The 16,939-nt window shown below is 39.1% G+C and overlaps 1 protein-coding gene across 1 annotated transcript in view; it reads left to right on the top strand.

Annotated features, from left to right (window-relative positions):
• The window catches only part of MUSK (muscle associated receptor tyrosine kinase), a 54,890-nt gene that overhangs the window by 2,350 nt on the left and 35,601 nt on the right, over positions 1 to 16,939 (top strand). The window contains exons 3-6 of the mRNA XM_054003035.1: positions 2,144 to 2,270; positions 5,407 to 5,558; positions 6,969 to 7,096; positions 7,586 to 7,727. Coding sequence (XP_053859010.1) covers positions 2,144 to 2,270; positions 5,407 to 5,558; positions 6,969 to 7,096; positions 7,586 to 7,727 — 549 coding nt within the window. The remainder of the gene's footprint in view (positions 1 to 2,143; positions 2,271 to 5,406; positions 5,559 to 6,968; positions 7,097 to 7,585; positions 7,728 to 16,939) is intronic.

Here is a 16,939-nt window from a genome sequence, read left to right as displayed (position 1 = left end):
TGGTGAAAAGAGCATAAGAGAAAATTATACATCCCTATTGCTGTCATGGTTGCTCTCTGAGGATGTAGAATTTGGGAAGGCAACTTTAAAATGATTTCTTTTCCTGCTACGGTAGTGCTGCCAATTTGGACACTATTTTCTTGCAAGCATGTGGCTTGCAAGAAAACCTGACAGGTCTTGTTTGCCCAAAGAACAAAATACTGTCAGTATGCATACCAGCTCTTGGTACAAATGTAGTTTTATTACTTGTGGGAGTGGCTGTGCTTAACGTTACAACAGTTATAAAACTGGTTGTTTTGAATTATTGTTACTGTAAAAATTTACATTTCTCAGGGTTAGAAAAGCATCCTTCCAGAGATTGAGGAATGTGGACAACAGCAACAAAACTATACTGTATAAAATTAGATTGCAAAACTCTGGGGTTAATACCATTAAACCCCGATAAACTTTGTCATGAAATAGAAACGTGTCATTTAAAGTAGACAGGATAACCATCAGTAGGGGTTATTCTCCTAAGACAACCTTCAGTAGTAGCAAAATGAAGACTTTATAGAAGTTTTCCATCTGGTTTCACTAGCATGGGATTCATCTGGGTAACAATACAGATGAATATTTCTGTTTAATGTGACCAAAATGACCTAATAAAGTGATAAATGATACAATTTGAAGCAGTGATCTTAAACAATAAACTTGTCACAGACTTGTTCTAATTGAAGTTTCATCCATATGACCTTTAGAGCTATCTTATATGTAGTTTTGAGATTTACATAAGTATAGTAATTTTTGTTAATCAATGATATGATCGAAAGTCATAAAATCTAGAAATATTATTGAGGCAGATTCATTCTAATGAAACGTCAAAAGCTATACGCTTTTTGGTTTTATATAAACCTGATAGTGGAAGCTGATCCTTTCTTCCTCTAGCTTCATTCCAGCAGAACTCCAAAGACATTCTAATTTTGACTTCCATGTAAATTTAAAAAGGATTAAGGTATTGACTTTCTATTATTCTCAGTCACTTAAATCTGAATGTCTTATCTTTTGCCCATTCCTTAGGGAGGGAAGGGTAAAATGGATATAGTTTAATTTTTGCCTGAATTTGAATCTCACTGTACTATGGAGGGCCAGTAGATACACAACAGATGGGATTCTCTGTGAAAAAATAAGGGCCAGTAACTGCTATGCTCAGTGAGGAATAGAAGACTCCTGAATCCGTGATATATTTTCAAGATTGTGTTTCAGGAATATAGAAAAAACTAGTTTATCTCAGCACAGTTGTCAGTGAAATCCACTCCAACCAATATGGATGTATGTCTCTAGCAGCCATTGTTCAAGACATTCAAGTGTTTTTGGAGACAGTGGCTGCAATGAATAACATGAGCAGGGAAAGCGAGTGGCTAGGCTTATGCTTTGATCCCTTCCAGATGTACTTCAAGTCTTTTACCGGAGCGATGGCAAATGTTTCTAAAGATACATTCAAGTAATATATGACTACAGGTCTATGATAATAAGCATTAGATATAGCTATTAAACTTCTTGGTTAGAAAATGTGAGAAAATGAGAATGTGTCCTAGACATGACACAAATCTGAATGACCTGAATGGTCTTTGTAAGCCTGACTTAGAAAAATACAGTGCTATATAATGGGCTTGGTGTTTGTATATAACAGTTTTTTTGTTATTGTTTTTGTTGGTTTTTTGTTTTTTTTTTTTTTTAAAGATAAATAGTTGAGTGAATAAATCTGTAATAATGACAAAAAACCCCACACCTCATGCACTAATAAAGAGGCACTCTTCCCACTGCAGGGTCAGGTCAGCTTGCCTTCAATTTGTGTGCTGCCCCTTGCACTTCCAGCCTATGCAATGTCACCCTTGTAGCAGTAGGACAGCCTCACCTCTGTCCTTGAAGTTTGCTCATCTATTGCTGTGAGTCTCGAGGAAGAGGTGGGTCAGAAACACAGGATGCTCTGAGCTTGTTGGAGCTTGGTTTGCTCTGTTTTGCATCTTATGGAGAGACTTCAAAGGAAAATGCCATTGAGTGACCCTGCAGGGACATGGCTCCCTCCACCAAAGGTGTTTGGCAGGCTGTGTAACTCTCTCCAGTAGGCACTAGAAGGCATTCTCATTTTCCCTTCTTCACACAGCTCCCTTGATCAGCACTCCTCTGGAAACAGTGGATGCCCTGGTGGAAGACGTTGCCAAGTTCGTCTGTGTAGTGGAGTCATATCCTGAGCCGGAGATTACATGGACACGCAACAGCATTCCCATCAGGTAGGGAGCAGCACCAGCCCTCACCAGCACCTTCTGCCAAAATTGGCAGTGCTTCCTTTCATGATACAGGAGATATCTGGAAATATAAAAATGGGTCTGTGGCAGGAGAGAGAATGAGTGGCTGTAATTATCTAGGATTCTGTATTTCCGAGGGAGTGGTAAGAGCACTTGGGAGTTGCTCTTACACCTTTACACACTTGAGCTTGCAGAGAGTTGGTTTCTGCTGCAAGGAATTTTCTCTCCAGCTTCAGACAATTCAATCTGCTCTCTTCCTTAGTTTATGCATTTATGAAGGAGGTGGATGCTGTATAATATTTAAAAGGAGCTTAGCAGGACTTATTGTCTGTCTCAATGTTCTGGGAAACTTTGCATGGAAGGGGCTGTGCTGTGCCATTCTTGTTTGCTTCTAGTTCTGGATCTGGAAATTGTCTTCTCATTGTTATGCACTGTTAGACATTAACCACCAGGCATCAAGATGTCAACAAAGAAGGCAGCCTTCTGGAAGTGTGGAAATGTTTTATGGAAGTTGCTACCATTGTTTTTGCACTTTTACTGTAGACAGGTTTCTACAAAGTAAACTGTACTTGATCTTCTAGCTCTGAAATCACATTACATCTGCCACATGGCTTTGCATCAGTTTCTCATTCTAAATGGCTCTAAGTGACTTTCTCTGTGAGGGGAAAATGCAGCACAGCACAACTTTGTGTAACATAGTCAATACACGGCCTCCACAGGAGATGTGTATGTTGGGCAGATGGTCACCTGGAGCATGGTTCTCACTATTGTGGTGAAATAGCCAAAAAGCTTTCGAACCACTGGCATAGGAGGCTCCAAATAAGTCAGCAGCAGAAGGAGATCTCACTGCTTGGAAAACTGTTTTCAAGTAGGGCAAAGCAGAAATTTACAAATATGAATATAGGCCTTTAGAAATACTTTTTTTCATTGTCTTCAACCTCAGCAAAATTTGGCCCTAATCTTCTGACCCTGGCTTTGTTCCAGCAGGGAGGTCTATAGATGTTATTTCCAAATCAGGTCACCTTTCTCCTAATTCCTTTCCCATTGGTGACATCATGACTGAAAATCAAAGCAGGGAGAGAAAACCATCCATAAAGGACTGTATCTTTCTTCATGTCTTTAAAATGATCATCCTCCATATGTTCTAAGATAATTTGAAATCCAGATCATTAATCATCTCAGTCCTCTCTTCCAGAAGCCCAACACATCATTCTTAAAGCTATTCCACTTTCTCTCTGAGACACAGTGCTTTTACCGAAATGGAAAATAAAGATAGAAACACCTCTTCTGGTAAGGCTATAGAGCTCAAGTGCTTCATTCCTTTACTGAGACTTCTGAAGCAGCATTAATAACAGCAAGCATTTCATTTCACAAGGTATTAACATTCAGTACTGCTGGATACAAAAGCTCGGACCAAAGACAGAGGAAAAGATAAGCTGAATATATTTGTTACTTTCTAAAAACTCAGATGAAAGTTTGCATAATGGAAAACCATCAGATCAGAAGACACTTTTTTCTGAAAAAAAACCCATATAAATGTATTTCTGTGCCTCTGTGTGTGTGTATCAAACTTCAACGGGCCTATATATTGAAAGTAAGTAGTATCAGTTATTTCATTTCCAAAATTTTCTTCTCTTGCCAAGATCCCAGCATCCTGGACAGACAGCAAGATTAACCTTCAAAACAAAACAATATGTAAATTTTCAGCTTCAATGGGAATTGAGCCAGGGCAGAGAATGTAGTCAGCACTAGTCTTCTTCATGTGCCTTTCCTTTTTGACATCAAAACTTGTGCAAGTAAATCAGCAGGTGCCCTGTGCTGAGTGAAATGGTTACCTGTCCCATCTTCCAGAACAGGGCTGCCCACAAGAGCCTTACTTAGAACAAGAAGGAGACAGAGTCAGCATGTCTTTTACACTATGGATGACTTCATGGCACTCCTTTTTCCCACTTTGGAAAAGAGGAGGGAGATGTAATACTGAGAGGTACAGTGCTGTTGAAAGGAAATACATGCCTAAAATGTCATAATGGTACATTTAGATTAGTCAATGACTGTACAATTTTTAACAGTAAAAGACAAAACCTGACATATGTAGTGGTCAGATATTTGTGATTGCTTGGGACAAAATCCTCAGGTCAGAACCCTTTTTCCACTGTTCATTAGAATCAAATGAAGGTGCTTCCAAAAGCATCAATAAAGTAGTGAAAATAAAACACAAAGAAAATTTACTATTAGTAATATTTGTTTATACTATTTCTTTATATTTATCATAGTTTTGCAATGGAAATCAATACCTCAGCTGTCTGATTTCTCATAATCTTTCTTTCTGATTTCCCTAGCTCTCACACTTGAATACACACATCCCCCTACTCACATACTACACTTCTCTTGTCATGCTCACATATGAAACTGGTCTTTGCTCCGCAGACTTCGTTACAATGTCCTGTATTTTTGTTGCTCCAGCTTCAGGGCTTCCTTCAGTTCTCTGAAATATCCAGGTTAAAGCCTGCTGTCATTAAACTATAGCTATCTTTGAATCCTCTAACTTTCAGAGGGCTTCAGCATATATCTTTGCTTGTTTGTTGGTTTGGTGGTTTTTTTTTTCAAAAAAATAGACAAAATTAATCCAGGATGTGGACATAAAAGTTCGTGGTTTTTGGTTTGTGTCTTTTTTCACAACTTTAAAAATATTTCCATAACTTTATCTGTTTAATAAAAAAAAAAAACAAAACCAAAAACTTTTTTGCTTTGTTTTGTTTTGTTTTTCCTGAAGAACAAAAAACAATTTTTAAAACAGGACCCAGCTGGAACAGATTATTTGTGCTCATGCCTGTCCTTGGCCAGTCAAAACCCCAAAAGTGATGCCTACTGATTTTACCAATGTCTGGGTGGAGGAAGAATTGCCACTACACTAGTGCCAGTCAGGAATAGCATGGTCTAGTGAGAAACTGAATCTTAAGTCTGAACTCAGCATTTTCAGCACCTTCTCTTCTTCTTGTGGGTTGAAAATCAAAGGTAGAGCTTATTGCCAGTTGTAGTGACACCAGCAGTCTTCATATTCGAATGCAATTGCCTTTCTCTGTCCCTGGTTGTCCCTGACAATCCGTGCTGTGCCCTGCAGGCTGTTTGACACACGGTACAGCATCCAGAGGAATGGGCAGCTCCTGACTATCCTGAGCGTGGAGGACAGTGATGATGGGGTGTACTGCTGCACAGCAGATAACGGAGTTGGAGCAGCTGCGCAGAGCTGTGGGGCTCTCCAGGTGAAAATGCGTAAGTGGGAATGCAATTTCATCCTGACACCATGTGAGTGTTTAATTGAAAGCCTGAGCAGACTCCCATCTATGGTGCCTGGGGATCCAAGTTCAGGGCAGAGACCCATGTTCCTGGGAAGCTGGGTTCAATTCTTTTAGTAAGAGACATGCCATATGGGAGCATAACTTAATGCAGTTGTGATTATTTACTTTGAATAACACACACTTGTTCTAAGATCAGAAGACAAAAAATGAAGAAAGAAGGCTTTGAAGAATGCCTTTTGTGCAAAACTCCGTAAAAGAGGCAGAGTTTGATAGATTAGACCTCTCCAGCAGTACTGCATAGGTCCCTGGTGAATTTTAATTGTAAAATTTCACTAATCAGATTTCTTCCTGAGGATGGCAAAATCAACTAAATTATGTTCAGATGCTTCCAACAGCAGTGTTGAATGGTCTGGACCACTATGTTGTAAATCTCATCATCCCACATGGAAGGCAAAAGACTTACTCTTGCAGAGAACTCCATATGTGCCAAACTCAGTAAAGCTGGACTCACATGGCTAGAGTTATTTACACAAACACTTTAAAAGGCATCAAAGGTATATTCTGGCTAAAGCATCTATTTGTAGGAAAGGATTTGTCTGTGCCAATGGGATGACCCTCAAGATCTGGTAATACTGGAACTCTGCATCATCCCAGTCACATGCAGGTGGTGGTCAGGAGATGATGTTCTCTGAAATTTGTTTTTCTGCTAGTTGATTATCATGCAAGGGCCTCAAAATGTCAAGATCTCCCAAAATACTGAGATAATAATATTTTATACTCTCAGCTCAGACTAAGGCAAGCCATGTTCTTTCAGTAAAATGAATTAAAATTTATCCCTCATTAACTTTAAGGGAGTTTGATGGCTTTTTCTTTAAGGCTTGATTGTCCTTTTCACTTTCAGCGTAGTTATAAATGCTTCATTTAAGGATATTAATTGTGTTTACATGCCCTTCTTGTTGAGCTAGAGGCAAGCCTGGGTTAAAACTCTTTCAAAATCAATTCAATCCAGATCTGAGCTCTGAGACAAGACAGTGTTTATGCAGTGAAAAATGTCAGAACCTGGAATGCTAACATTCTTCAATACTGGAAATACTCTTATCTGAATTTGGACTTAAGCCCAGGCCCAAATTCAAATGACTGTCAAAATCCACTCAGGAAAACAAATAACCCATGCAAGTTAGCTGCTTTTGCTGCTTTTTAAACTGAATGATGTGCTGAAGAAAGTTCTTTCTTACCAAATAACTTCAAAACCAAGAAAGACTGCTTTATCTTTCAGCAATAAACAGAAAAAGCCATAAATTTTTTGATGTCATTTCTGAATTTGTCTCATTCTATTATCTTGTAGATTCATTTCAACTTTAATTTTTGGCTTTTAAAATTTTAGGACCCAAAATAACCCGTCCACCTGTAAATGTGGAAATAATAGAAGGATTAAAGGCTGTTCTTCCATGCACTACAATGGGGAATCCAAAACCTTCTGTTTCATGGGTCAAAGGAGAAACAGTTGTAAAGGTGAGTAAAGAATGGTTTTCAGTAATGCTGATTATTTGCTAAAGATACTATGTTTAATATTAGCATTAGTTATAATGTTTGTAAATTCTAGTAGCTAGAAAGGAAGCATTTGGAAAATCCAGGGCTCATCTAATAAATATCTTCATTTGCAATAATTCTACATACAAACCAAATGTTCTCTGTGTATCTGTATTTTATGTGATATATTCTTGTTACTACTAAGTATGGCCAAATACTGAGGAAAGCACTTGTGAGTGTTCTCTTAAATAAGAGCTCTTTTGAAGCTATAATTCACTGATCTGCAAAAATAGCAATGAGTGAATGTGTCAGGACAATGCTGAGCAGGATGAGCTGGCCCCAAATCCTTGAGTTGTAGGACATGTATAGTGTTCATGCATGTAAGCCCAAACTTTGTAAAGAGATTCTGGATGCTGTTTGTGTGCAGCCTGCATGTAGAGTCCTCACCTCAATGGCTCCTTCCTCCCACAGGAGACTGCTCGCATTGCCGTCCTCGATTCTGGGAATTTAAGGATACACAATGTTCAGAGAGAAGATGCAGGACAGTATCGTTGTGTAGCCAAGAACAGTTTGGGCACAGCCTATTCAAAACCTGCAACTGTGGTAGTGGAAGGTGAGTGACTTTTTGAACCAGTCTCAAGCTCCATGTGCCAGCCCCTCGTGCATACCCAGTTAACTTGAATTAACCTGTAGTATTGTGTTGATGTTGTCAAAACCACCCTAGAGGGTGATAAAAAAGGGAAAGGGAGAAGGAGAAGGAGAAAAGAACTTTTACCTTTGTGGACTTGAACATTTTCTGCCCACTAAATGAATACTAGATTGATTTTTCAGTTTCTGGTCCTTATGTACTCCGTGTCCAATTCTTAGTACAGAAGGTATTTGCTTTGTGGTGTGAACCACCACCAGTTTCAGAGTGCTGAGAAGAGTAGAGAGGGGTACCTTGGCAACAAGGCATTCTATCTTCCTGAATCCTATAAAAGAATTTGGTTTGGGCAAGGGCTTGTGGAGTGAGTGGGAGAACGACTGATTTAGTAGATGAACAAATTTTTATTTCTGATTCAGGATGACTGAAATGCAGAAAGTAGAGAAGGGTCTTTATTTGCTTAGTAAGCTTCAAAATACTATTGCAAGTTACATTTGGCCTGGAGCTATCAGAAGTTAGTTAGCGTGCAATCTCATTTCTAAGAGGAACATAGACTTCCTTCTGGGAGCAGTATCAGATATATTAGATCCAGCTGCACATTACTGTAGGTCTGCTGTTTTCCTAAAAAATGCATGAATTTTTCAGGGTTTTTTTGTCCTTATTTTATATTTATACATACAGACTGTTTATACTAGAAATTCCTTAAATTGCTTTAAAACAGGAAGGCAGCTATTCTTAACCTAGATTCAGAGCTGTTCTTCTCCCAGGGTAAAAGCGATGAAGAAAACTGGAAACAGTTGGATCTTGACGTGAACAGCCTGAGTCCTGGGTTTTAGTTTGGTCCATATCATTAAGACAATGGGCAAAGGCTTGTCAAAAGTTAAACTTTGCATGGCAGATACTTGGTGCTATGAACACAGACCCTGAAGGGCTTCTGTCACTGCAATTCTTGCTTCAGATCTGCCAGAGCAAGTTAGGGAATCTAAAAACAAGCTGTAATTGCACCAAAAATCCAGGCTGTTAAGGTTGATGGCTTGGTTTTTCTCCATCTTCAGAATGATGCAGTAGCCTGTTAATTCAGGGACTGGCAAAATAAATCACAAATGCCCTCCTTGGGGTGTATATGTGTGCTCTTTTTAAAAGGAAGAAGATTAGTTCCTAATTGATCAGTGGCAGGTCAATGCTTCCACACAAATTGTCCCTTCATGTTCCATTCATGTGTTGTGTGAACAAATACTCTCCTCCAGGCTCACCTTGGTTTCTCTGGTAGGATATATGTATAATATACCTAAATTCAGGTGGTCATCCAGACTGGACAGACACATGTTTGGGTTATACTTTTGGCTTCCAAAATCCAGAGGTATTAATCCTGACTTAGTACATAGAGTGAACTGCGCAGGATCCATTTGTTCAAACTGAAAACAACATTCATAATCCTGACACAGCAGCTTGCTGTGTATACAAATCCCTTTCCCTCATAGTATTTTAGATAAATTTTCATGGATATTTAGCATAACTAAATGTGCACATACCTGTGCACTTGCCTGCAAGTTAGTACATGCACACATCACCCTCATACACTTCTTTCATCATTTTTAGTATCCCTCCAATCCTGCCTCTCCTACCCCATTAGTATCAGCACTTTAAAAGTAAAGTAAATAATATATTAAAATTATTCAAAGCAGGAAAATCACACTCCAACATTCTTTGAACATTCATAGTGTTCATAAAATTTATGAAAATTGTTGTTTATTGCTTCCCTGTTATAACGTTATGATTTTTTTTTAATCTTGGTTCTAGTATTTACTGGAGTCCCCAGCCTGCATAGTGTGGTTTAATATTAAAATAAAATGAATAAGCATGGCTGGTTAATCAGGAATATTTAATTCGAGGCAAGTGTACATTCAAGGAAAAGTGTAAATATTTATGCTTAGCTAAAGCTAGATCACATTGATCCTGATTTATTGTGTGCTTCCATTTTAATGGGTCCAGCATTAGTCCTGTGTGACATTCCACCCTTATATGGAAGGGAGCACCCAAGGATCATATGTACTCCTGGTTGAAAGGAATGACAAAAGTAAGAGTGCCTGCAAAAGCTTACAAAATTTTATCAATAAATTACATATTTGGCATGGAAATGTGTATGGTAATCCTTGACCTCCTATATAAGCATGTGGCAGTGGGTTTTGGATAAAGGGCTAGGATGAAAGAAGAGGGACTGAGAGAGAGAGAGAGAGATGGATTAAAGAGGAGGAGAGAGAATGACAAGAAGAAAGGAAGAGTGCAATATTACCAGTCCTGGTTCTAGCATCAATCCAGCTGATGGGGTATGCAGGCCCCTGGAACACTTGTGTGTCCAGGCTTTGTAGTCCTTTTTATAGTGAAGTTTCCATGCACTGGAGCTAAATTTCTCACTCGTTATGCAAATGAGTTATCATGTGCAGCCCATTCGTGTAGACTTTTGCAGAAATGGGTTGGGGGGCTTCAGGGATCTTGGTCACTCTTGATCTCCCCTTACATTCCACAGCTGCTCATCAGCCTCATTCCTGTGCCTCAGCTGTACTCTGTTGTGCTTAGCTCTGGGAGCTAGAACAAGGACACTTGTGCCAGAAAGGCACTGCCCTACTTCCATGGGGCCCCTTTCTCCAGTCACTGGTTGGTAATTGGCCGTCGCTACCAACAATCCTTGGTTGGCTCCACAGCGATGTAGCTATCAGTGTTTGAGACATAGACATTAGCCCCTTGTCTTCTAGGCTTCCACATCCTGCAATTAGCTTAAGGCATTGTTGAAAGTGCAGAGGTGCTCTTGAAAGACTGACTTGCTGCCTCTGCAGGCAATCAGGCTCCTAAATGTGCTTTTGGTCAGGTGCATGCTTAAATGACTTGCTCAGGTTGGCCCATAAATTGCAGCAAGTCACAACTACATAGAGTGAACTGTGCAGGATCCATTTGTTCAAACTGACAACAGACTTGTCCCAAGTGTTTACAATACTAAGGTACCTTACAGTACTACTTGTCTGGTTTCAGTGGTCCAAGGTAGAATTGTTTGAAAAATACTGTTAGTTTGATTTTCCAAATATTTTTTCCTCTATTCCTTGTCAGCTTTCCTCAACATTCATAATAGTGCCTTTATTTATTACTTTTAAAGCACTGCCTTAGTATTTTAAAGATTTTATTATTTTTAAAGCAAAGTTGAAATAATTTGAGCAGTAGGCTTTAGATGAAAATTCAGATGAAATTCTAGTCAGGAAAAAGAAAATGCTGAAGGCCTCTCTTAGTGGAACCAATTTTTCAGTTTTCATCAGAGAATGTTGTGAAGGAGATGAGGATTCTGTAGGTTCTTCACTCTGCACAGTCCTGTCCCAAGTTAGGACAGTCTGTTTGCTTTCTCAGGGGAGGTTTCAGGAACCAGGGCTTAGGTCATGAATTATAAGTTAATCCTGGGTCAGGATTTTAATTAAAAGGATTAAAAAATCTGCCTTTTTGCATCTTTTATCCAAGTCTGGGGCAAACTCAGATGAATTTGGACAAGTGATGGTGAAATAGATTTTTTTCTTTAAAGGCACAATCCACAAGGGTAGATACACAATCATAATGGACTTAATTGTTGGGTTTGTGAGAAAAGCTTTGATCCTGACTGGAAACTGTGTTGAGTCTATGGACAGCATTTCATTCACTTAAAGTCTGCCTAGGGTGCCTGGGGGCTATTGGGAGAAAAAACAGGCCATGGAGCATCCCCTTGATTTGACATCAGGGAACAGGCTCTGGAGATAAGGTATGGAGAAAGGATGCAAGAGGCAAGCATTGGCCAAGTGAGCCAAATGAGTGACTATGCATGATAGGCATCACTCCTGAAGAAGAGTTATACTCAATTTTTATGATCTTGGTGTGTTCTGTAGCAGTAAAATGATACATGTCTTTGATTCAGTTCTGAGGAATGTCTCAAAGGAGTAGGGCTGGCTCTTTCTGACATCTGCTGGGGTCATTATAAATTAGTTCTTCACTAGTGAGCTGGTTCACAGCTGTACAGAAGCTGCATGGTTGTATTTTCCTCACTTGGTTCTTCTAGTTACCGCCTACTCAGCTTATGAAAAAAGGACTAGTGAAAGTAGTGGCATGAAGCAGAATTTCCATAGGCACAAACAAGCCTTCTCCACAAAGGAAAAAGCTTTTGCTTTCTGCAAAGTCAAACAAATAAGAAATGCTGAGTTTGTTTGGTCTGCTAAAATTAGCATGTGAAGATGACTTCCTCTTGCTACTGTACATCCAGAAGGTAGAAGGTACATGGAGATAGAGAAGGCAACGAGTGTATTGAGATAAAGGAACAATATTATAATCTTGATTGTTTGCCAAGAAATGAGTTTTTAATTTCCTGGAGGCAATATTTCTGACCTGTAATTTTGTATTAATTTTCTATCATCTTAAGCATTTTGCTAACTAGCTTTTTAATCACTGCATTATCCACTTCGGTAATGTACACTTCTGCAAACCTAGAAGAGTATTTATATGCTCAGTGAAGCAGTCCATTGCCACAGGATTTCCATAAGTTTCTTGTGTTGTTTGTTGTGTTGATTCTCAAAGTGAATCTCTGGCTGAAAGGTTCTTGAATTAATCCAGGATTCAGGATTATGGTTGAATAGAGGCATTTGCTTGCTTACCTGATCAGTAGTTCACACAGATATCTGAAGGCTGAAGTTTATTGACAAGATGTTGACTGAGATGGCTAAGATGTTCCAGTTTTATCTGAAATCTGAAATCACTCCTTTGGAAATAGAGACACAGTCATTGTCATCAGTAGTGTTGAGATTTGTTATCAAATGCAGAAATAACCATTGATGAAAGTGAAAACTTAGGCAGGGTATGAAGATGTAAGCTGTGCCAAGAAGGCATTTTTGGGTCTCCTCTGGGCATTTGAAATCTGTAGGGTCTGTAACACCTTTGGTTTTTTCCTTTATGTATTAGACAGCTATTTATGTACATAGGCCACAGAAGGGGAGGAATTTTCATTTTTGTTGGTATTTGCAATAACATCAAAGTGGTCCATTAATAGGACCAGTTCCACAAAAGCCATACAAGAGCTTTTCAGGTTCAGCTTCTGGGCCTGCTGCCTAAAACTGTATAGTCTCCAAGGTCTGACATGAGTTAAGAATTATATTCCCCATATCCATTATGTATTAACTGTGTGATATTGAAGGAATATATTTAAAGCCATGAGCTCTTGTGTGGTGAGATGCATGGGAATATTCCTCTTATGAGCATGCTTATTACTCAGACACAGAATGAAGCTGCTGCATTAATTTTTTCTTAACATGCAAAATAAATTCCATTGGATGGTTTTGCTTTAATCTCTTACTATCTTTTATATTGTCCTTATAGTCAGTGTTCAGATTATATGTAATTCCTGCATCAAATAAGAAGTGTTTATTGCAGAACAGCCACAAACCAGTAAATTTTGTGATGCTTTACAGCCATCATTGCCAGATCTGGGCTCAGTTTTTTTCTTTATTTTGGAGAATGTTTCTTCTGTCTTTGGGGGAAGGAAAGGGCCACTTTGTGAACTGGTAGAATTCACATGAAGAAGGGCTCTTGTTCTTCTTCATTCTTCAAAACAACAGAAAAAAATCACAAAAGAAATTGAAAAGTTGTCTATGAATTTCTGACAGTTTAGAAGTAACACCTGCTTACAAATGCAAAAACGCCATGAATCACATTTCAGTCTTAGCCTTATATTTAGCTTCAATTATTCAAAGAGTATTTTCTGGAAATTAAAGAAAATTGAAAGAGTATTTTCTGGAGTTATTGTCACTGAAATGTACAAAGGGTTGTGGTGGATTAGGCACTAACACAATAGAAGGTAAAATATTTTTCTGAGTGGTGTCCTTCGAATCCAACAGCAGCCTGTGAATGGCAGTTTTCTGATATAGGAAGACAGTATGAATGGTCTACTGGAATGTGGTGTGCAAAAGGTTTTTCTTCCCCTGTGGGTAAATAACAAATTTCCTGTCTTTCTAGGTGTTGTATCCAGCTAGTAGTGGGAGGAGAGAGTATGTGGATGGTCCTGTTGGTTGTGTACTGAGTTAGATGCAACTCCATCTTGTGATTGATATGAAACTGAGCTTGATCTCCACCAGCCTGTGGCTCCAGAGACTTGTGGAATTAAGGAATATACTGTTTGATAACCTTTAGTTTTGAAGTCTTCACTCTACAGACACGTCTAGAAATTAGCAATCATTCCTCTGTAAGGAAACAAACAAACAAAATAGCCAGGGCAACCATTAGAAGATGCAGTGGATTTAACAAAAAACCTACCTGTATTCTTCATGGATATATTAACATTTTTGGTTCAAATCTCTGCATTTTCCAGCTGTCTGAAGAGGCATAGGACTTCTGACCCTTTCTTTAATGAGGCCATTTCATTAATCTGGTGAAGTGTTGCTGCTCCACTTCATCCTGTGCTACTATGTGGCAGCACATAGAACAATCAAGAAGCAAGGCTCCTTACACTCCCCTGACTTAGATGTTGTTTGGTTTTGCGTACCAGCCCTGGTAGATAGATTACTTTTCCCGGCCACATTTTATTGCTTATTACTAGCTACTAAAATAATACCCTGCCACAGGCCACAAAAATGTTCTCCTGTAAGCCACTTCTGAAAACGACCTTAGCCTTAAAAATAGGAAGGTTTTCCTTGGAGAACCATCCCTTCAGAGTAAAGGACTTGCCAGATTTGGTCCAGATTTTTATTTTAATCATGTAGTCTAATTCCTGTGCCAGTGAGGGGATGGCAGACTAGTTGACAATAGAAAGCAATGCCATTGCTACTTAGTTAAGAGAGTGTCCCTGTAAAGTGTGAAGCACCAACTTCCTTCAGCTGTTTTTTGGATGTCTTATATAGTCTTGGGACAAATTTGCATCACAGATAAATCAACAGACTATCAATTCTCATCAAAAATCAAGTAGCAGGAATAAAAGCATGTATTTAGTGCAGAAAATTTTATCAATTTGGATAGACCACATTCCAGAGATGGTCTGAATTTCAAATGAAAGCTGACTCCTCATATGCCATCCAGGAAGTTTTTTACACTTTTGTGTTCACTTGCGTGCACTTAGCATAGGTGATGTAGGAAAGTGAGATACCAAGAGACCACTGAAGCAGTCCATCAGCACTGTTACCTTGCATTTCCTACAAATTAGATTTCAGTGTGAAATCTGAATATTTATCTGTATAATCTTTTAAGGCAGAGTGTTTTGGGTCAGATGAATTGCCAAATAGCACAATGACAAGGAAGTTTGCAGTTCTTAATTTAAGTATTGGGTGAAACTTCCTCATAGAAATTCTAATACCAACAATGAAGAAAAATCTTTGGCTGGGCCTTGAGCAGAGGCAGAAATTCCGGGAAAGGATGCCTTTCTGGTTTGTGTTGGTGATAGCATATGTACTTGCAGGCAATGTCTTATGACAGTAAAGGGTGAATACAGCAGTTTGATTTTAAACATTGCAAAAGGTTTATGGGGAGAAAGCATTACAAGTTTGACCGACCTCAGTGGGGTGGCGTGGGCGTGACTGAAAACCCAGAATATTTTATTAAATCTCCTCCTACCTGTGGCACTCACCAGAGTCATCCCAAGGTTCTGAGATGCTGCAGAAACAATCATGGCCCTAATTACAGGGTAACAGGGCAAGCTGCAGGAGGAAGAAAACAGCCTCAGACCTTCAGCAAATGACAAGTACATGTGAGCTATTCAATTTACTCCTGAGGCTTGCTCTGCTCTGACATTTGCATGAGGTTCATGCTGCCTTTGAGTCATTATCCCAGGGTGGCCTCTTGAAATGAGGAGCTGCAGTGAGGCTTCAGACAAGGCAAAATTATTCTTTAAAAGCATTTGAACCTGTTATTTCCTTTCGCGTAAACATCTTTCCCCTAAACAAAGACCTTGGGAAGGCACTTGAAAAAATTATGACCTTCTCACATCATTGCATGAATAGTGGTTTTAAGGGAAAAAATTATATATCAGTTAAAATCCCTCTCTCTTCTCAACCATTGGCTAGCTAGAAAGCATGAGCTTCCCACAGAACAATGAAGGAAGTGGAGGATAGAGAATATCCATAGCTATCAGATAAAGTGGGCCAGACCAAACTGAGACAAGCATTCTGAAGTGGCTGGAGCCCCTCATAGACCCTCACAAAAAGGGCATATCAAACAGGGTGTTGAGAATTTGGAAAAAAGATGGATCTCTGTTGTAGGAGGAACTAGATGAGTTTTCAACACTAAAAATCAAGCATGCATGATGGATAAGGTGAGCAGCGAACAGGCTCTTTGCTGTCCCCAAACCAAGGAACCACCTAGCAGCTACTGCTAGCAGCACTTTAAAGTAGATGAAAGGAAGTACTTTTCACATGACATGTAATTAAATTTATGGCATTGCAAATACCTGTGGTGGAGACCAGATGTCAGGATGATGCATGAATTATCTCATTTTTGGTTATCCCAGTGTTTCCCCATAATTGTTTGCTCAATTCCTTAGAGTGGGAGAGGGAGAGGAAGACTTGTGCATAGCGTGATTTCAATACATGAACACAGACTGGTAGCTTTGGCAGCAGTCATGATGGGTCGTGATCATGAGTAGAACAAGCAAAGGAATTGCTCCTTGAGCAAATCCTCCTCCTTTGGGAGGCTGGGAACTTCCTTTCCAATTTCACATTCAGTAGTGGGAAGAGGCAGAGATAAATGCACCTGATATGACTCTATACTGTAGACGAGACAGAGCATGGGGAGGTTTAAAAGGGTCTTCCCTTCAAAGAAACCAAACACATATATAAGACCAGTAATGATATGAAAAGAATTTCCTCACTCATTTCCTTGGGAAGTAATTTGAACGCATTATCTCACTTGTCCTTGAATCTACTGTTTGCTCTGTATATAGAGATGAACACTTGTAGAGAACAGGTTTTATACAGTTACACAGGATATTAGCTATCTATTTACATTTTACTCCTGGTTATTACATCTTTGTGTATTTGTGGTGTCTCCTTTTAGGATTCCAGAGACATCTACATACAGTGTAAAGTCTTTCACAGCTGAGAAGTTAGTGGCTGATATGTTTTACCATCACATGAGCCCTTCTATGAACACAAATTGTCCTACTACCCATAAATTAAGGAGTCCACCATAAAATAAAGTTA

This window comes from Vidua macroura, chromosome Z (genome assembly GCF_024509145.1).
Source record: "Vidua macroura isolate BioBank_ID:100142 chromosome Z, ASM2450914v1, whole genome shotgun sequence".
In the NCBI taxonomy this organism is placed as follows: domain Eukaryota; kingdom Metazoa; phylum Chordata; class Aves; order Passeriformes; family Viduidae; genus Vidua; species Vidua macroura.
Note: the sequence above shows the minus strand (reverse complement) of the source record. Positions and strands in the feature narration are given on the sequence as shown.